Here is a 22,584-nt window from a genome sequence, read left to right on the forward strand (position 1 = left end):
TATTGCAACACCTTTGGGACTAACTGGAAGATAGAAGTTGGAAGCATGAGCTTTTGTAGACTTGAGCCTACTTCCCCAGATGCATTTGTTGGAGTGGAAAGCACAGGGATAGACCTATGTAGTAGTCTGTGTGTGACAATGTCCATAGGAATGCAAAACCTTGTGCATATGGAGATGAGGTGACAAGTTCAGCTTAAAATGGTCATTGGGGGACAAGGCAAGAATGTTGTGTAAAGCCAAGGTTACTAGATAACCATATGAATGAGTATTGGGACATAGTGTGGGAGTCAAAAAGAAGAGGCGATTAACTGGCCAAGACAGCCCCCATGAGGCTGGTGGGTGAGCTAGTGTTATAATGTGTGTTGCATGCCAAGAAACCATCGTCTCTGTTCAACTCACTGCTGACGGACTGCAGTTTGCTGATATACTCCAACTCTGTTGTTTCTCTTTCTAATTTTCCTTTGTAGCTTTTTTGTTCAAGGATCACTGTTCTGAGGTCCAAGTTGGGATGCCCAGAAAGATGTAATGTTCTAAAACCAGTTTTTCTAAATTCCCATTCCTAATGTCTGTTTTATGTTCATTTACCTTATGGGGCAGGGATCAGTCTGTTCGCTCAATACAGTGGGCTGAAGAGCATTGGTGACATAGGCCTGTTCCAGACTGCCAAAATAAAGCTGCTTCGGGTCTCTTTGGAGGTATGCTATTTAAATGATGTATGGGTCCTAAGAGTCCGGAGGTCGCGCCAAAGCCACACTCCATTCCTAAGCACTGGAGTGCAGCTTTGGTGCAGCTTCCGGATGCTTAGGATGCATGCATCATTTAAACAGCATACCTCCAAAGAGACCCGAAGCAGCTTTATTTTGGCAGTCTATAATAGGCCATAGTATGGTATATATCACATTAGAGGATGAGCAACTGAAAGTCCTTCTAATATTGTGGGTGATATCATTAGGTGCTGTGATGACATTTCCTGAATAGATGTGTGGGCAGATCTCTTATATTCTAGCACAAGGTTTTATAATTATATCCCACTTTCTCAGATGTAAGGAACATAATATTTAGATACCAAGATAATTATTTTCAGACAATGAAAGGCAGAAGGGCCAGAAGATTTATGATTAACTCTCAATTTACCAGTAGCTTTAACAATAGGTTTTGGTAAATGAAGGAAATGCACTTATGCCAAGATAGCTGACAATGGTAAAAGTGACTGAATAAAGGGTGCAATGATCTTGAGCTCACCTATTGCACAATTATTAGTTCTCCACCTCCAAGTCAAAGGTAACCAAGAGGGGTGTAGGTGTGCTTATGGGCCAATTTGCTGCACTGAGAATAGTGATTGTGCTGCTTGTGCAACTCTGTTTTACATCATAACATAATTCTGGCTTTACTCCACAAACTCTAAGACTACTCAAAAGGGTTTAGAAAGGACCTCTATAACTGACGTACAGATGGTATTTAACACCAGATAGATTATCAAAAATATTTTAAAATAATTCAAATATATGTTGGAAAGGTGAACAAAAGGTTGCAACTTTTTTCATATGTGGTGGACATGTGACACAGCATTTCACACATCTGTGGAAGTAGGCTGAAATCTATGAAAGCTCATGCTACCAGCTTCTTTCTTTCAGTTAGTCTCAAAGGTGCTACAAGATCCCTCAGCACAGAAATATTAGACTTTGATTCATAAAATGTTGGATGACATTTTTAAAATTAAAATACAGTTGAAACCAGATACTTTTTTTACTTGGAATATTGGATGACCAAATGAAGAAACGATATGGAAAGATTTTGCAGTATATGATAATGGTGGCAAGAATTGTTTATACTCAGAGATGGAAGGAAGCTGTTATTCCAATAGAAGAGGATTGGCTGATAAAGACAGTTGAACTTGCTAAAATGGATAAATTAACAAATTTGATCAGGATGAAATCCTTGATAAATTTTAGGAAAGACTGTGAAATATCTGGGTCTGAACAGACAGGCCACAATAAAGCTGCTTCGGGCTACTTTGGAAGTGTGCTGTTTAAATGACACATGCATTTTAAGAGGCCAAAAGCTGTGCTTCAGTCCTTAGGACTGGAGTGTGGCTTTGGTGCAGCTTCTGGCCTCTTAGGACGCATGTGTCATTTAAACAACACTCTTCCAAGGTGGCACAAAGCAGCTTTATTTTGGTCTGTCTGTTCGGGCCCATTTATTTCCTTTTTACAATCACATTGGTGCTTCATATCAGTTTTAGGTTTTATAAAATGAATTAAGATCATTTATATAGCAGAAGAAAAATGTATATAAATCATTTAGAGGATATATAGAATATAGAGGATTGTAAGTACCATTTGTGGAAGGGGGGAATCATTAAGGGACACATTTAGTTGTTTAAAATGTTATGTTTTGTAGTGGCATAGTCTGTTTTGTTTATAGTATATAGTTTTAGATTTATATATAGAATTTGTCTGCATGTTGTTGTATTCTTTCTATATGTTTAATAAACATGATTTTAAAACAGAAAGAACTTCTATATCATATTGTGCCATGTTTTACTTTGTATTTTTCTAAATCTATCCATATGAGATATTAAGAGTACAATAGTTTTTTAGTGCGCCCTTCCTTTACGCTAGGGATCCATTCCAGACTCCCCCACGTAAGGGAAATACTGCGTATGCTCGAGACCCACTGAAAACAATGGGGCTTGTACCTGCAAAGCAGTGCGCACACCATTACCTCTTCCGGTGTGTGGCTTTCATCATAAACTGAAAGCTGTGTATGGCACGCCCTCATATGATGCGGGCGCAATGTATTATCTTTTAGGACAAGACAATGCAACATTACTTTTTCTATATTATGAACTCTCACCACGACATATTTATCCATCCATTTTATTTCTGCATCAGAATATATTCAATATACCTTATCTTTACTCCAGCTTGTCTTTGTTCTTTTATTGTATAATTGAAATAATTTATCTTTATACAATACACATTATTTTAAACATTTTAAATGCTGGTTCAAATGAATCAGCTATGAATAATCACAGCATTTATGACATCATGATGCCAACATATTAATCTCAACTGAATCTGAATATTAGTCTAATTACTGGTATTAAAATTGAGTATTATATCTCAATAAAATTGAGTATTATAAACATATCTTTAGTTAAATATTGAATTTATTTAAATAAAACTTTTCTAATTTGAATGATATTATTTCCCTATAAAATACTAAAATATGAATATGTATGAATGTGTGCATGAAAATATTTACACTAAGATTATCAGCAAATTATTTTATTTCACATCAATTCACACAGACGGGCAAAGACAGACTGGTTTTTTCCTAACCATATTTGGGTCGGGGCCCATCTACTACTAGTTTGCAATCCCCAACCACATCCAAGGGAATGCCACTCTACTTTAAAAGGGTTTGTAAACCTTACTTTACAACCCCAACTGTATAAGATACATTTAATAATGATATAGTGAGTTTCTGCCAAGACCAGATAGTTTTTACATTTTCACTATCTCCTGCAGATATCATAATTATCATACTCCTTGTATCACTTACTCTGTACAGTGATATCAGGTTTTTCCCCATCCCATATCACCAGATACCACTAGAATGGCAGAAAAATGAACAAAATCACCATGGGGTAACCAATTCTGCATATTACAAAGGAATGATGTTTTCAGTGTTGAATGTTGTTCAGTTTAATTCCATTCATATATTTTTGTCTGAACTAAAATATTTTATATTCCTCACAGTGGGCTGTTCTTAACATGCATTAAGCTGCAACTCAATAAATACTTACCTAGGAGCTAGTCTCACTTAACACAACAAGGCTTACTCCTAAGTAGAAATAGGCTTGTATCATTAGTCTAACTATATTTTGGAGGAAGGATAAATATGCAAAACCTCAAGTCTCAATGTATTATGTTTATGATTGACTTTCTCATTCAAAACATACCTGTACACTGGCTGGTATAACTGTAGACCCTGAGGCAGAGGATGGTCTATGTGGAATTGATAATTGTTTAGTAGCACCCTGTGTTCCACTTCCTGCTGCTCCAGACAGATTAGTCCTATTAGTTCCACTTGAATTAAGGTTGCTGCCCCTGTTGACAGGTACATTCACTCCAACTCCACTCAAGTTATTTTTGCTGACAGTTCCGGAGGCAGAAGAGTTGGATAATTTTGAAGGGGCATGAGGGTTCTTTGCTGGTTGAAGGCCTGAGGTGCGGTTAGAGGGCAGTAAATTAATTGTAGGAGATTGTCTGCTGACATTTACTCCACAGGGCTGTTTATGAAGAGAATTGTTGCTATTGGAGTGACTACTCTGGGGTACTAGTGCACTTGAACTGGAAGAACTAGAAGAACAAGGGGGTTTGGATGTTGAGGTGGACTTAGAAGAGGACAGTTTAGATGATGTAGTAGGCTTGAGTGCTACAGAAGGCTTGGGTGCTGTGGGTTTGGGAGAGGCAGCAGGTTTGGGTGAGGGAGCCATGGAGAAAGGAGGCTTGAAACCCTGGGTAGAAACTTGTGATACCATGGCCTTGGCTAAATAGTTACTAGAGGTAGAGGTGCTAGATGTTGTCCGAGACACAAGTGGATGAGCCATTTGAGAACTACTCACAGAAGTGGTGTTAGACAAAGGAAGGCGATATACTACTGGCTTATCTGAAGTCTTGGGAACTGGGGAAGAACAAGAGAGTTTGGGATTGCTACTTAGTTTTACCACAGGGTTGGTCTGAGATTTACTAATAGTTGCTTGTAGAGGGGATACATATTTTTGTTGAGCAGAGGACTGCTGATGAGCCTTTGTCACTTGTAATGTTGAAGAACCACAACTCTGAACTTCTGATGAGGTTACAAGTACAGCTGTATCCTTTGGCCTCTGTGAAGCAGGAGAAGCTGTGGCTTGGACCTTGCAGGAAGAGGAAATATGGGTCTGAGAAGAGGAAGCTGCTTGAATTTGGCTTGACCTCTGTAATCCTTGTTGCAGAAGTTTGGCAGGTAAAGGTTCCAAGGAAACCTTAGGGTTTTGAATTGAAGAGCCAGCAATAAGGCCTGAAGAGATACCAGTTTGAAGTAAATCCTGGGATTTCTTTGGTAGTGGTCCTGTGTGCCCAGCTATAAGGCTTGATGAATGTGGTGACTGAGCAGTCTCTACCTTTTTTGAGGATGACAGAGGTAATTTGCTCATTATACTTGCTAACTTCTCTTCTCTCAGCCCAGGCCGAGGTCTTGAAGCTGGTGTTTCTACAGAGGGCCCAACAGAAGAACTCTTGGCTCCATTATTAATAACAGCCAGGGCATCAGAAATAGAATCCAAAGAAGGTGGGTTGAAGGAGAGATCTTCATCCAGTGAGTCATCTAAACAGATTGTTTCTGGAGCTGGGATACAGCTAGAATTGGCCAAAGCAGTGATAGGAGTGCTCGTACTTGTAGCAGGAACACAAGCTGAAGTAAAAGGAGCACAGACTCTCTGTTCCTTCTTTGGACTAGTGTCCTAGTGTGAAGGAAAAGATGAGAATCATTAAAAATGCCTGCCCAAAAGAAAAAAGGTAGACAATTCAAAGAGTGTTTATGTTGTGTATATTTATACTTTAATACAGGTTGCGTATCCCTTATCTGAAAATCCAAAATACTCCACAATTCGAAACTTTTTTTTCATAGGTGGCTGAAATAGCAACACATTTGGTTTCTGATGGTTCAGTGTACGCAAACTTTGTATTAAGGTGTATATGAAACATAAATAAACTTCATGTTTAGATTTGGGTTTTATCTTTATATATAGCTCATATATATATATATATATATATATATATATATGCAAATATTCCAAAATCAAAAAAATAAAATAAAATCCAATACACTTCTGGTCCCAAGCAAATTCTGATAAAGAATACTCAATTTGTAATGTGGAGACCAAGGTATTCTAATTTTCTTTTAAGGTAATTTCAGTGTGATTTGAGACCAATTTGCAAATATGTTTGCTTACATATGATCAAGCTTTTAATAATACAGAAGGATATACATATTATTTACAAGAAAACTATTTTTTTCTGATTATAAATTTTAAATAGCAACAACTGTTAACACAAGAGACAAGACAGAATTTATTTATAAATTATACCTTCCACTATGTTCTGCTGAAGATGCCCTTTTTCAAAATGGGGAATGCCTCATGGGTTTCTGTTACTGAATGTTTTTCTTGGGCAACAGAAGGCAATTAGAACTTTTTTCCCAGTGAGGCTTGCAAGAACCTTATCCTGTGTCATTTTGGAAGGCAGTTTTTTAAAAACCCAGAAGAATGACAGGGCAAACTCTGGGGCCCAGTGACATAAAATAGCAGTAAATGCATAGGTTTCATAGATTCACAGAGTTGGAAGAGACCACAAGGGCCAGCAAATCAACCCCCCTGCCATGCCGGAACACAGAATCAAAGAACCCCAAACAGATAGGTTTGTCATATCATGAGTGACATAAAATATTAAAAAGGTATGCGATTTAGGAATTTTGGCAGGAAGGGCAATTATATCCTAGTCCTATTCTCTTGTTCCCATCCTCTAAGCTCTTTTTTCCACTAACCAAGAATGAAAATCAAAAGTCAAAAGAAGCTAGAATGTCTAAGAGCTGCAAAGAAAATAAAATAACCAAACAGTACTATGGTGGTTCAGATGGCTCTATGTGTCTTTCTTTTGTTTTAAATCACCCCTCACCCCTGATTTTTATCACTAGAACAGGCACATCTTTTAAGGACATGAATCTGTTGCAATTATATTGGTGTGGGACCTAAAAAATAAATAAAATGTAATTGTCATGTTGGTTAGATTAAGCAGAAGACAATGTGCATGGAATACTATGTACAACAGCCCAGTTGCATAGCACAAGAGTTCTGCCTTGCTTTAGGTTTTATTTAACAATAAAAGAAGGAATCCAACATTTACTGAACCAGCCTTTCTTAAGGTATATAAAGTACTGTTAAACAACATGCAGTGCCACCAAATACAAAAAATAAAAAAACCCAACAACCCCTCCCCCACAGTATATTGTACACATAGGTTTCTCTAAATTTGTTTCAATGTTTGGGCTATAATGCATCACACTACACTGTTCAGTATTAAACCATTGGTAAACAAAGGCCTAATTCCAACTGTTAGTCCTAAACTGAAGAGACCCATTCAGACAAATGGTGAGTAGTAAGCCAACACTTACATAAATTCCATTGCCTCAGTGGGACTCTTGATGGCACTAACAACTCGATTTAGGTGTACTTTCAAGGTTTCTGCTCCAATCATAATCATGCTTTGATATGGTACAAAATTATTACATACAGTAACGTATACTGTGCATTTACTAGCTATAGACCAATCATATTTGCAGCAAACATTTAATGAAGATGCTATTGTTTGGCAAGGTCCATGAGTTGACAAAAATAGATGCTGTTACAAAGAAAACGAATGTAGAAATGTAAACTCCATATATGCTGTCCTTTGCTCCACAGATAAAGTGCACAATACTGATTTGATACATAAAAAGCCAGATTTCAGACTGAATTCTAATACTTCAAATTAAAAAGATGGACAACTGTTTTATGAAATATGAACTTGCATTTCTATTTCATTTTCCTGGGTCTTCATTACTTACCTTTGATTTGGGTTTAGGTGCCAGAATTACCTTTTTCTTTGCCCTAAAAAGACAGCATAGTAGTAGTTAGGTTTGCCCTCTATCATTTTATATTGGAAATGTTCAGACATTATTAAATGCCTAAGTTCAACTGAGCAAGCATTGACCATTAGGACAAGGCTTGCTAACTAAAGAACTCAAATCAAAGAGATAACGTATCTGTCAAATTTTGCAAAAGCTGACACTACAGAAATTGTCATTTTTAAACTAGAAACCAGTGGTTAATGCAGACACATAAATTAATCACAAATTATGTTTTAATGCACTTTCCACATTCCATACACATCTGCAAATGGCATTGTTAATGAAAGTTCTGACAACATGGCATAGCGGTTTGAGTCTCGGCTATGACTCGAGAGCCCAGGATTCCATCCCTAACTTGGCCATGAAACCCACTGGCGACCCTGGGCAAGTCACATGCTGTCAGTCTCCCATGACAGGATCATCTTAGGGTTGTTATACGTCAGAAACAACTTGAAGGCACACAACAAAAACAGAAAAACATTTAGACCAGAAGTAGTCAATTTTGGTGCCAATTTTCACACATAACCAAATGTGCAGCAATCTGAAGCTTTATACTTTTTAAAACCAACAATGACTAGATGTTTACTTCCAGTTTCCCCCCCAAAATACCCAGAATAACTGCCCAAATAATTATATATCTGTACTTTTATCCAAACAGAAAGCTGAATATAGACTTATCCAGAGCTTATACTTTTCAGTGTAGTCTTGAAACTAGAAGTGTATTTTGCCACATAAGCTGACTCCTCTGAGTACAAATTATGCATATGAAAGATGCTGAAAATGTTATTTTTTATTAGTAAAATTAATAAATGCTTACACAATTAAAAGATATGCAGACAATGAAGTATGGTGCATTTACAATATAAATCTTAACAGCTTTTTTCATGGCAGGAAAAAATATGCATGGATAATTTGCCATATGTTGATTAATATTTTGTAAAGCTGCAAGGAGCTAGATAAAATGGCTTTGGGACTTGGTCAAACAACCAGTTGCTCATTCCTGACCAAGAATTGAGAATCTGAAATACTCTCTCTACAGAGTCCTCCCTGGATATCCCACCACAGTTAATATCTAGTTAATCCTACTATATGATAGTGTGATAAATACTGTGGTGCGTTACAGACCGCCCCTTTGAGGCGGCCTGTAGGTGCTGCTTTCCCCGGTGTATCGGGGCCTCAGCTGCCAGACCGGCAGCCTCCGAGGTCCCGATCCGCCGCTTTCCAGGCTGCGGGGAAGCGGCAAAAGGCCACTTCCCCGCAGCCTGGAAAGGGGTGTCCTTGGGGCTTCAAGCCCCAAGGACACCCCGCGGCGGTGGGGAGGAGGAGAGGCGGCGCGGTCGTGACGTCGTCATGGTGGCCCCCATGTGGAAGGGGCGTCGCCATTTTGTACGGACTCAGTCTGTACTAAGGTTAGGGGCGTCCGGAAGTGATGCCCCTTTTTAACTCTAGTACGGACTGAGTCCGTACTTAAAGGCCCGTCTGTAACGGGCCTGTATGAGCATTATAAATCAAACTCTAGGATTATAAAGCCAACTACATCTGGAGAAGTCCCCTGCTATTGCACACTGAAGTATAATGTCATACAATGTATTTCACTCAAGGAAACCTATTACAAATAAACAAAATGGGTTCAGGATCACTGAAGCCACTGGTATAGTAAATGCAAGATATTGTCTTGAACAGTAAAAAATCAGTAACAGCTATTGTACCAATCCAAAGTACTGTGATATTATAAGACATACACTACAGGGAACTTGAGATAAATCAAAAGAGAAGCAGGTATTGATGTTATACTCACGGAGCAGAGGTGAGGTGATTATGAACACTTCGGCTTTCTTTAAACAGCATCCTGTAAATAGGGATGGAAAAATGCTACTTGATGAAAGATAACAAATGGAAACCTATCAGTGATTTCATCAGACCTAAATTCAGATAATTCAATTAACTATCACAGGCTGGAACATTTAATTGCTCAGAAATCATACTGAAGCTTGAAAAACTAATATTTTATTTCAGCAGGAACCATACCTAGCTTGCATCCAGCCTTTTGGCCAAAGTGGCTTCACCTCTGTCTCCATAAAGGTCTTGAGGTAATCTTCTGCAGACTGGGTTTTATTTGGCTCCAACTCATAACATCCAAGTTTTATTTTGATAAGGTTACATAGCAAAGCCCTGTTGGAAAAAACAGAAAGGATGAAGCAAAACAGTCATCAGTGTCCAAAGTTGTTAATGTGCATCTTCCATCTTTCTCATCAGGTAAGTAATGTGCTGTAGTTCTGATTCATAAGGCCAGTTATTAAGAAGGTTCTTCAGGAAAGTCATTCTACTGTAGTTTTTAAGCAACTAACATAATATTCTATACTATGTAAACGCATAGTCTTTGACAACTGTAACATTGCTTTTTTCCTCTATGACTCTGGTGTACTTCCACATTGTTCAAGAATCTTTCAAATAGTAGATTCAAACTCCAGAATTAGGATGACAAAACAGTAGGCACTGTTCAGTGGGGAGAGAAGGCAAGTATGGAAAGACACTTCATACATCTGAGTTAGCCTAGTGAAAAATCATCCTGCATCTTGGGTTAGCATTTCTTTAGCTAAAATTAAGTATGTTAATGTTATATTCTCACATGTTTTGATTCTACTCAAAGCCTGCCTTACACAGGCTTTGAGTAGATGCCAAGAAAACAAACAAACACAGAAACATCAATCCTTTCATTATCAGTTATAATCTACAGCAGGTTACAGCTCATACGGGGTACAAAATGTGCAGCCTGAAGTCCTCCAAACCCACTCGTGCAACTCCTGGGTTTCTCCCAATCTTTCCTAGTGTTCTCCTAAAAAGAATAATTTTAATTGGTCAGTTTTTTATTTCTCTGACTTGCCAATGAATTTGGCAAAAACCTGTTTGCTACTCCTTTCTGCTGCATCCCCTCCTTTTCTTTCTCCATTGAGGAATACAAGGAGTATCTCCCCTGTCTATTACTGGAGGAGGAGGAGCAGGCATAAAGCTGCCAGCTCTGCTCAAAATGCCTTGCTTGCTCCTAGAGATCCTGACGCAAAGATACTGAAGGGGTTAATTGTGAACACAGCCTCTGTTTTGTGCTTGTAGTTTTCCTGACCAGTGCCCCACCCCTCAGTGTCTTTGCTTCCAGGATTCTTGCAAGCAAGTAAGGCATATTGGGAAGAGGAGAGTGCCCCTGCCTCTTCTCTCTACTCTTCCCTCCATGGCCACCCAGAGACATTAAGAGGTGAGCAGCTTCTGCTCACATAGACAATGATCTTTTACTTTGGTTTTTTTCCTGTGGAAAAATGGCTGCAGTCCACCAATAGCTGGAAAGAGTTAAAATTGGCACTCTGTAGCCCTTGTTACATTAGACTATGCTGCAATAATTAAAAATAGTATTCTATGGGACAGCAGTATCACACCTCACTGTCTCATCCCAGTGGAATTTCTTTCTTGGTCCTGCAATCCTCTTTCCTGGCTTTTCATCATCATCTTCCTCAGAGCCATTCTTGTCCCTCTCATCTTCTGCTTGCATTCTGCAACAAAAACAAGAATTATTTTGGTGGCAAGAATAGAAGTGTACTTACTTCCCCATCATTAATTTCCTACAAGAAAGAAAATATACAAGTCGCTTACTTGTAACTGATGCTTATGTTGCCGTCTGTGCAGTATCGCATATGGGTTCTTTGCCTGCGAAATGCAAACTCCAGACACATTCCAGAGCTCTAGCTAGAGTCTTAATGCTTATAGCCCCTCTCTTCAAAAGGAAATACTGTATCTGTGCATGTCTTACACACTTTCTCGGTTCATTTGGAAACACCATGAAAAGTACCACTATGAAAGGTACAAGATTCACCTTCAGCAGCCAAGATCTGGATTGTGAAACTGCATGGATGATTACTTGTAAATATATACTCTGATTTTCTTCAAAGTCTGGGTGCTGTCCCACCCACATTGGTTAACCAATAACTTGTGAGGTGGTGCTGCATCCTCACATCATCAACACAAAATAAAACAAAATAAAAATTTAATACACTGGTCAGCCAAAAGCTGCATCTGTGCACATCATTTTACAAACATGGAGGGCATCAACTATATACAGTAGCAGTTTTACACAGGCTGGAAACAGAAATGCCTCCTGAAAATGGAGATGGTTACAATATTTCTAATGAAATGGCCCATGACACCATGCAGAATGGGCTGCCTATTTTGCTACTTATAACAATAATTGTGGCAACTAGTTACAGTAAAGATAAAGGACTCTAAAAATCCAACTTCACCTTACTCAGCCTTCCTGCAACTCAGGCTCTAATTAGGTTGTGACATGCCTTGGTGAACCCAGGCTATACAACTCAAGAACTCAAGGTTGGAAAAGGTTAAGCAAAAGACATGCCAATTTGTAGCAAAGATTTTCTGGTACAACTGCAACACTTTTTAAAACACAGCCACACTATCATAAGATTGCAGGAATGCACAGAGGAAAAACACAGAGTGAAATGACACCAGAGGAGGCTTTTTAAAAAAACCCAATAGTTAGCCTGCTGTTAAGAATGTTCTGTGAACTGATGCTAATTACAGTAATCAGAAGAGAGCTGAGATGAAAAATATTCATTAAAAAACTGAGGGAAAAAGTATTTAATTCACTAACAGCTGATATTCCATTCTCCCACGTATTTTCCCACATAAATGGGAAAGTGAGCAATTGCTCAAAATCATTTCACTTTCAACCCTGAATGCTTCTAAAGTTAAGAAATTAGTTAAAAGTGGGCTGTGATCTATTGGACTTTGATGATAGAAAACTGCAAAAATAAAGATGCCCTGCAGATCCAAGGTATCTTGAACTGGGAGTCTCAATCATTACAAATATAGGATAAACTTATAATAACCATTATGACTTCAAACAAGAATTAGATAATTTAGAAAACTATATAGTAAACCTAGAGTCACAATTTACTTCAGCTTACTTTGTGATAGGGAACTTTAATGTCCAAATTGGGTTTAGTGATGAAACCCTGTTTTACTCCCAATTCTGTTTTTTTAACCACTAGTTTGTACTGATACAAAAATATTGGCTTTTTATCCATTCTTTGCAGAAGTTTTGATAAGGGCACAAATAAAAGTATCAGTAATTTTCAAAATCACAAGTATAATTAAGGCTCTGAGTCTAATACTGGATTAGTGAAGTGCTTGTCTTAAGTATGGGAGAATTTAATTTTGAGCTTTCCCTACCTTCAGAAAGAAGGAAGAGCCAAGAGCTAAAAATAGGCTATTAATGATGACAAAAAATAGAAGTAGAATAATAGAATCATAGTTGGAAGAGACCAGAAGGGCCACCCAGTCCAACCCCCTGCCATGCAGGAATTCTCTATCAAAGCATCCCCGACAGATGGCCATCCATCCTGTTTAAAGACCTCCAAAGAAGGAGAGTCCACCACTCCAAGGCAATATCATATTCCATTGTCAAACAGCTATTACTGTCAGGAAGTTCTTCCTAATGTTTAAATGTGTAGTTTCCATCCATTGCTCTGGGTCCTAATCACTACAGCAGCAGAAAACAAGCTTGCTCCAGCCTCAATATGAAACCCCTTCAAACATTTAAACAGGGCTATCATATCCCCTCTTAATCTTCTCTTCTCCAGACTAAACATGCCCAGTTCCCTAAGTGTTTCTTCATAGGGCATGGTTTCCTAAACCCTTCACCATTTTGGTCTCTGGGCACACTCCAGCTTGTCAACATGCTCTTAGAATTGTGGTGCCCAGAACTTGACACAATATTCCAGGTGAGGCCTGACTAAAGCAGAATAAAGTGGCACTATTATTTTCCTTCAACTAGACTATACTTCTATTGATGCAGCCTAGAATCGCATTGGATTTTTAGCTGCCTCCATCACACTGATGACTCATGCTCAACTTGTGGTCTACTAAGACTCTTTGATCCCTTTTACATATAAGTCAGGTGTTTCCCAACCTACACCTGTGCATTTCATTTTTTCTGCATAAGTGTAGTATCTTACTTTTCTCCCTGGGAAATTCATTTTGTTAATTTTAAACCAGCTTTCTAATCTATAAAGTTCATTTTGAATTTTGATCCTCTCTTCTAAGGCATTAGCTACTCCTCCTAATTTGGTGTCATCTGCAAATTTGATAAGCATGCCCTCTATCCTTTCATCCAAGTTGTTGATAAAGATGTTGAATAGCACTGGGCCCAGGACAGAACACTCTAGCACCTCACTGGTCACTTCTCTCCAAGATGAAGAGGAGCCATTACTGAGCATCCTTTGGGTTTGGCTGGTCAACCAATTACAAATTCACCTAACAGTTGCATTGTCTAGCCCACATTTTACAAGCTTGTTTGCAAGAATATCAACGGGGACCTTGTCAAAAGCCTTTATTAAATGAAATCAAGATATGCTATATTCATAGCATTCCCTGTGAATCCTAGTTACTAAAAATAAACTCTAATCAACAAAAATAAATGCTATCGTTCAAATATGCTCTGGTACGGGAATTAATCAGAGGAAGGGTGTTCCCAAACCGTAGATTTAATATATCTAAACACATTTGTCTCTCTCTAAGTATGGCCTGCTTTCACAATTCAGATCTTCCAAGAACTTGGAATCTAATAAATTAGATTATGCAGTGATTTTTAAAAGAAACCTTCCAGATACCACAGTACTTTTTTTAAAAATGCATAATCTCATGACAAGCTGCTAGAAGGCTAAAAAAGGGACAGAGTTTTGAGAGAAGGGGTTGCAGGAAGTTGGCCACAGGAAGGAGGCAGGAATCTAAGAGATACACTGGAACCTTATAATGGGAATCAGTATGTAGAGAGATCTTGTGGAACCTTTGAGACTAACTGAAAGGAAGTAGTTGGTAGCATGAGCTTTCGTAGACTTTGGTCTACTTCCTCAGATGTTTTCAAAAAGTGATGGAAAAACAAGAAGATAAATGTGTCCATATACTTGAAGAATGCAACAGTACATTGTCTCTTAACTCTTATACCCTCTTTTTCTGTCAGTCATCCCCCAAAAAGCAACCACACAAAGGTACAGAGGGCAGTAATTGTGCGCCTCCTTATTTTCATAGCTGCACTTTACTCTACAAATCCTTCACATTAGCAAAATACATCCTACTTGGCCTATGTACATACTTGGCATTCCTGGCTTGACTGTGTGCCTGGCAGTCTTCCTGGTATTTGAATAGTTGTTCAGGCATGACACAACTGACAGCCAATTTCAATTTTTGCAATGGTTCCTTCAAACGGTCATCCTGAAAAGACACAGTTATTAAAACAGTGATGCAAACAGTATAGATTTAGGAACCACTTTTCAGAGGATGCCCAGTTTCTCCTTTCACTGAACAACTTCTCACTGATAACCTCAATTATATTGTAGCTTCTGAAACAACGTATGGTAGTCTTGGTATCACATTAGATTTTTCTTCTTCATCTAGAATAAAGTAGCCTAATACAGTGGCACTTCTTAACATTTTCCTCTAACAAACCTACAGTTCTCAGGGTTTGTTTGGGAAGGCAAGTTATGTATGATATATTCTACCTTTCCAAGCAGCAAAAAAGCCACACACACTAAAATACATGCAAGAAGAAAGAAGAGAGAGCTACTGTACTGTAGCAATTTTAGCCTGGAGAAAAGAAGGTTAAGAGGTGATATGATAGCTCTGTTTAAATATTTGAAGGGATGTCATATTGAGGAGGGAGCTAGCTTGTTTTCTTCTGCTCCAGAAAACAGGACCTGGAACAATGGATGCAAACTCCAGGAAAAGAGATTCCATCTCAACATTAAGAGGAACTTCCTGACAGTAAGGGCTGTTCAACAGTGGAACACACTCCCTCGGAGAGTGGTGGGGTTTCCCTCCTTGGAGATCTTTAAACAGAGGCTGGATGGCCATCTGTCGGGGATGCTTTGACTGAGATTTCCTGCATGGCAGGGGGTTGGACTGGGTGGCCCTTCTGGTCTCTTCCAACTCTACGATTCTATGATTCTATGAATTTGCTGGATTAGGACTTCGGAAGATCAGGTACTGAATCCCCTGCTCAGCCATGGAAACCCACAGGGTGACATGGAGTAAGTTATAATTTCTCAGTTTTAATGGCAGAACCTCCTATGAATAAATCTTGCCAAGAAAACTGTATGATAGGTTTGTCTTAGGGTCACCATAAGTTGGAAGCAATGTAAGGGCAAACAAGAACAACAACAAATAATAGAGAAACAATTCAAAAGAGATCATAAATATTATCAAAACAACACTGTAAGTCTCCAAATACTTACCTGCACTTTACATTATAATATTATCAAAACAACACTGTAAGTCTCCAAATACTTACCTGCACCTTACATTATACTAGGAAAGCATAAAGTGTATCATTTGGTTTGTATAAAAATCTGAAAGATTGTAATACGGAAGATTTATTAAATCTGTTTTCTTGGATTCAAATTACAAGAAAGGAGATTCTGACAAAAACACCAGGAAGAACATTTTTATGGCAGTAGGAAAAGACTACCCTGGAAGGTGATGGACTCTCCATAGTTGAAGATTTTTAAGCAAAGGTTAGATGGCTACCCTTCAGGGATGCTTTAGTTATTGATTATTGCACTGTCAAGGGACTGGACTTGATGACCGTTTTATGATTTCTTCCAACTTAATTATTCTAAGATGATCTAATTTCTATTTGAAGTAGAATAGTTTAGAAAGTATTTTCATATATAGCCTTGTTACAGCAGCAGCAGAAACTTGAAGAAATAACATTAGTATTGGGCCTTGAGGGCTTAATTCCATAGGGAATTTGCTCTGACCCATCTTTTAATATGCATCTGCTGCAGGCACTTTTACCTGTAAATTGAGGTGCAGTTTCTTCAAACGCTTTATCAGTGTGTCCTTATTGCATGGCACAAAAGCCTCAAGGTGTGAGTATACTCCATTGCGGATTGCAGGATTCAATTCCTGTAACTGTAACTCAATACTGACAAATAGAAAACACATTCAAAATGAATGAGAAACAGCTAAACAAGACTTCTGCTTACTGACCATCTAATGAGTACTTAAAATTTTAGTGAAACAGAGAAGTACAACGTTAAAATTTCCATTTTTCTGTATGAAAAATCTAACTGGATCAGGAGAAAGTGTTGGCTGCACTCATCTCTCAGGCCCTGGCTGTATAGTCAAAATAGATAAATACTTTTAGAATGGGTGGATGGAGGAGGAATTACACTGGCATACCACTGTTTTCATATCTTGTTCTTATTGATCCAGATGCAATATAAATTGTAACTAATCCTCAACTGTTGTTATGTACTACATCTCTATCCTCATGCACTGTACTTCCTCCCCATTGTGAACAAAATTAAGATTGTAGCCTGTAAGTGCAGAGATATATTTTTATGCCAGTATATAAACTATAGCATAATAAATTCACTACATCTAGCTTATTTAATGTGTTAATCAATAACATAGAAATATAGACATATGAGATATCTTAAAATTCAAATAACAGAGCAAAACCATACAACAAAGGTTCAAAACACACTGCAGAAATAATCCAGTGTGAGATTGCTTTAACTGCCCTGGCTCAGTACTAGGGAATCTTGGCAGCTGTAGTTTATTGTGGCACCAGAATTCTTTGACAGAGAAGGCTAAATGTCTCACAAAACTACAGTTCCCATAATTTTCTAGCATTGAGCCCAGGAAGTTAAAGTGGTTTCAAACTGGATTATTTCTTCAGTGTGTTTTGGACCATAGATACACAAGAATTCTTGCCTATTGTATTCTTCCTTTTTGGTTTGAAATGTCTTCAGCAAATGAACATTTCTAATAAACTTTTTTATGGACCATATAAAGAATTCAGCCTGCTTGATTGGCTAGAAATGGCTAAGGGCAGTCGTCATCTCCCTAAGCTTAACATACTTCTCCAAAACAAGATGAGCACTTACTCAAGCAAGATATTATTCATGTCCTGTGTGAAGAATTTCTTTCTGCCTTCTTCATCAAAGAGCTTGGCAGCCTAGCAACAATAAAAGCCAGATACTTTTAGCACACTTCAAACCTCCAATGTTCCTGTGATCCATAATTTATATATCCACCAGTGAGTTACTCTTTACTGACTTGTAATTGTAAGACATGGCCATAACAGTGCATAGAAAACTACTAGCATTTATGGTGTGCCAACTGTTTAATACAGAATGCTACCATTTTTACTTTGTCTTCAAAAACAATTTCCACATGTGGTTTACTGAATGCTGGCCTAATGTACGAGAACTATGATCCACTTGATGCAATTTAATACAAAAGTCTCTACAAATCTTTGTTTATTTTATTTTAAAACACTTCTAGGTTTCTCAACTGTATAAAATGGCAATTGTGACCTGAGGTGATTGAAACTTCAGTGAAGCAACAAAGCTAAGACTACCAAGTATATTTTCACCTTCTCTAAACAGGGACTATTGCAAGTAGATTAAAATATGAACTGGTAAAGAAATTTACTGCATAGTGAAGTATATCAACATGTTCCCTGAAACTTATGTGCCACACAGATAAGAAGCAAAATACTGCTTATTTTTGAAACATCTGAGTATTTCAAGGCAAGCTGATATCTCTAAGTCCATCCATAATAGATAACCAACAATAATTTTTAGGATCTGCTTTTTTTAGCCTCTTGTAAGAAATACAAATAATTTTGGAGGTACCATATTTGCATATTCAACTCAAAGTGTGTTAACTAAGTGGAAGTGAATAGTATCAAATCGGCTTTGCCTATAATGTATCCACTGTAATCCTTAACTACAAAAAACAAACAAACAAACAAAAAAACTGCTGGCTTTATATCTAGCAATTTGGGTTGCAACAGTTCTTCACAACAGACAGCATAACTACAACACTCATTGCACTTACAACTCTAAGGTCTTCAACACGCTTTTCCAGTTGTGCTGGCAGACCATCTGGGAGGACAGGCACCTGTTTCAGTGTCAGGATCTCAGAGTTTTGGGAGGGCTGTGTGGCACTTCCATTCTCCCCTGATGGATCAGACACTGGGCTACCATTGGAGGTGCCATCAAGAAAGTTATCAAAGTCAATGTCTCCCAGCATCTCCAGGGCACTTTCAGCATCCTGTAGGAGTTCACGTTCATTTGTGCTGCCAAAAATTGAGAGAACTGGATCTGCGATGCTAAGATTCAAGTCAGACACATCATTTCCACCTGTGATGGGGGCAGCAGTGAGCTTATTAGGTATAGAAGTAGATGCTGTGGGATTAGGATCATCATCTTTCTTCTTAAACGCTTCTTTTTCTTTCTGAAATTTCCGGATCATAGCAGCTAGAGAAAAAGAATCCTTGTACAGCTTTTTTTTCTTCTTTTCTGACTTGTGTGAATTTAAGGCCATTACCCTGTGAACAAAACAAAACAAAACAGTTGGGCTGAATTAAATTAAATCTGTCCAACTTGGGAGTGCAGTCCACACAGAGTGACACCCTGGAAGAGGGATGGCACCTGTTCTGGTCCTCCTCCTGCGGGATGAGAAGAACCAAGCGGTCTCCTCCGGCCTTTGCTGTGCCACCGCCAGTCTCCTCATTAGAAGGATGGCATTGCTGCAGCAAAGGAAAAGGCTGAGTAGTGCCCTCCTGTCTTCGGTACAGTGGTGCTGGTCTCTTAAGGAGGCCGGTACCGGTGCAGCAAAAGAAAAGGCCCGCTCCCCCCAACAGCCCCTTTCTACACTAGGTGATACCAGGGGTAGGGACACCACTGGGTGACCACTGAGGTTTAGTTCCAGGACCCCCGTGGATGCCAAAATCTATGGATAATTAAGTCTCATTATACAAAATGGTATAGTAAAATGGTGTCCTTTATATAAAATGGCAAGGTTTGCCTTTTGAAATTTATATATTTTTAAAATATTTTCAAGCTGTGGTTGAGTCCATGGATAAAAAAATCTCTGGATATGGACAGCCAACTGTAATTTTATTTAAATAAATACAACAGTTTCACATGAACGTTGTAATAGTAATAATTCAGTATAATTCAGTATAATTCAGTTCTTGACTCATTTACAACAGGTGATTCTCTGAGAAATAAGAATTTAAAAACTTACCCTAGTTGCTTAGAAACTTTAATTTTTCGAGGCTTTTTGTCCTTATCTGATTCTTCATCTTTTCGTTTGCGTTTCTTCATGCCATGGTCCTCTTCATCCTTCAGTTTAGCCACCTAATAGTTGGCAGGGTGGGTGGAGAAAAAGGATGGTAAGAACTTCAACCATGAAATAATACTTCATCATAGAACTAAGAATGTAACAGTCATCTTGCAGGATCATATCATGGTTCATCTAATATGATATTTGTTTTGAACAGCAAAGTTCATTTGATGCCTTACAAGCAGGGTTTATTTATTTATACCCCATTCTTCAGCCAGAAAGCCTCTCAGAGTGGCTTACCAATAGTTAATTAGACATTTCCCTGTCCTCAGGCTTATAATCTAAAAAAGACACGACACAAAAGGAGAAGGTAATTGCAGTTGGTAAGAGGAATGTCCAGCGGTTCTTCTCTCCCTCTGAGGCCTGGACCATGGCAGATGGACTGGAGGGAGGGCTCTTCTTCTTACTTTAGGCCAGGCCTGATGGAGATGGCCAGCCTTTCTCTCCCTCTGAGGCCAGATGATGTCAGATATTCCTCATCTGTCTTCTATCCCCTTTCTACATTTTACTAGCTATCATTTGAGAAATTGTTAGGCACAGTTGGCTGGCTGAGGATGTGTTATACAAGTGCTGCAGCATTTGTACCAACTTATTATCATCTTCATTCACAATTCAAAGTGTTGATCTTGACCTATAAAGATCTAAACAATGTGGTCCTGCATACCTGAGAAGCTCACTGCCTTCTCTCCTTTTAACCATCACTGCTATTAAGCTCAAGTGGCAAGGTGGAACAGCTGTCCTTTGCACACGTAAGATTCTGGGTTTAACTCCTGGATTCTCTGATAAAAATGACCTTGGGGAGCATATGTAAAAGACCCCTGCCATCAAGAGAAGGATACATGTGAAGTATGTATCCTTCCAAATGTTGTTAGATTGCAACTCAGCATTCCTCACCGCTGGGTATGTGGCCTGAGATTACTGGAAACTGCATTTGAACAACATCTGGTGGGCCAGGCCTGCACAACATAGGGCCCACAGGCCACTTGCACCCTGTCAAAGGATTTTGGGCACCCTGCAATGACTTCAAAGCTCCTCCACCGCCTGGCTTTCTCCCAGGAAAGAGATGGGCTGTGAAGGAGGAGGAGGTCAGGCAAACGCTCACCTCTCAAGGCTCCTCTGCCATCCAGCTTTCTCCCGGGAAAGAACTGGGCTTTGGAGGAGAAGGAAAGGTGAACAGGTGCCTTCTAAGGCTCCTCCACAGCTGGCCTTTCTCCTGAGGAGAAGGCCGAGTTGTGAAGGAAGAGGAAAGGTGGGGACATCCTGAGCCTCCTCTGCAGCCAGGTTTCTCCCAGGATAGAACCAGGCAGTGGAGGAAGTGGGAACATTTGCCCCTCATGGCTTTTCTGGCACTTGGCCTTCTCCTCAGGAGAAGGCCAGAAAAAGGAGGATGGGAATGGAATTAATAATAATAATCATTCTTCATCTATTTATTATTAATAATAATAATTAATCATTATTAGTTAATGATTACAACCGTTTATTCATTAATTATACCTTTACTTGGAAAGTGAATTGCTAAAAACCTATTTGAGGCCTGAAATAGTTTGGCCTATTTTAATTTTGGCCCCTACCTCCTGCCAAGTTGTGCAGGTCTGTGGTGGGCTGTTATTCCTCCCTTATATGGACCAATATAATGAATCAGTAGAAGCAATTGTTTATGCTAACTAAAGCATATTTCTATTATCTGTGCACCAGGTTTAAGATAGTAAAGATAAACAGCAGGGGTAGGCAAAATGTGGCCCCTGAACTACCCTTCTCTAGCTCCTGAAGCCCCCACCACCCAAAGCCTCCCTTGCAAAAAATATTTTAAAAGGCACAATTTCCAGGTTGTTTTTGCCTTAAAATTATTCAGAATCACTTCAAAATGCATAAAATATGTGAAAATACCCCATCCCTACAATTACCCCAGAATCCAATATTACCTCAAAATATCTGTTTTCTCCTGCAGTCACTCTCAATATAGAGATGAATAAAGAGGCACCTTCACTTCCATTCATGATTTTGAGAAAGTATGCAGAATAAATATTTGCTTTATTCTGCAGTTACTTTCAAAATGCCAACAGGAAGAGATGTGCCTTCTCTTTTTGTCATCATTCTAAGAAGGTCTACAGAGGAAAACAGAAGTATTTGGACTTGCTGGTGTGCGTGTGGGGTGGTGGTGGACTGTAGGGGAGTCTGAGAAAAAAATGTCCATTGGTCTCCACATAGTTGCTCTTCCCAGGAATGTAGAGACGGCCAATTAATTTACACACACACACGGTTCATGTTATGAACATTTTTTACTCTTATATGACGACTGGGGTATTGCTTAATTAGTGATGTGTTTTACATCCTTTAAAGTAAGCCTGCCACACATTTATAAACATTTTTTCAGAGAAAGCTTGATTACTCACTTTAGGTGGTCTGTGCTTTTTGCCTCCTGAAAAGTCTTCTTCTTCAGAGTCGGATGCTTGGCGGAACTGCAGAGTTCCAGTGTTTATATAAAACCCTCCATATTTAGTAGTCAAAGATGCAGGAACCAATTCATCATACTGAGAAGAGAAATCAAAGATTGAGGCTAAGAGATGGTTATCATTTTATTAATATAAAATAATGTATTTGCTATCCTGCAAAGCAGTAAACGGGATATTAAGCCAACCAAAAATGCTAATTCCACCAGGCCAATTT

The 22,584-nt window shown here is 38.7% G+C and overlaps 1 protein-coding gene across 1 annotated transcript in view; it reads right to left on the reverse strand.

The window, feature by feature from the left end:
* UBN2 (ubinuclein 2) overlaps positions 1-22,584 on the reverse strand; it is a 52,063-nt gene that overhangs the window by 15,366 nt on the left and 14,113 nt on the right. The window contains exons 4-14 of the mRNA XM_089523777.1: positions 22,311-22,448; positions 19,819-19,931; positions 18,625-19,117; positions 17,667-17,737; positions 16,570-16,699; positions 14,870-14,988; positions 11,142-11,255; positions 9,742-9,885; positions 9,512-9,562; positions 7,651-7,693; positions 3,968-5,509 (exon numbers count right to left, since the gene is read on the reverse strand). Of these exons, the coding sequence (XP_089379903.1) occupies positions 3,968-5,509; positions 7,651-7,693; positions 9,512-9,562; positions 9,742-9,885; positions 11,142-11,255; positions 14,870-14,988; positions 16,570-16,699; positions 17,667-17,737; positions 18,625-19,117; positions 19,819-19,931; positions 22,311-22,448 (2,958 nt within the window). The remainder of the gene's footprint in view (positions 1-3,967; positions 5,510-7,650; positions 7,694-9,511; positions 9,563-9,741; positions 9,886-11,141; positions 11,256-14,869; positions 14,989-16,569; positions 16,700-17,666; positions 17,738-18,624; positions 19,118-19,818; positions 19,932-22,310; positions 22,449-22,584) is intronic.

This window comes from Sceloporus occidentalis, unplaced genomic scaffold (assembly GCF_023333645.1).
Source record: "Sceloporus occidentalis isolate IW3139 unplaced genomic scaffold, rSceOcc1.0.p SCAF_5, whole genome shotgun sequence".
Classification (NCBI taxonomy): domain Eukaryota; kingdom Metazoa; phylum Chordata; class Lepidosauria; order Squamata; family Phrynosomatidae; genus Sceloporus; species Sceloporus occidentalis.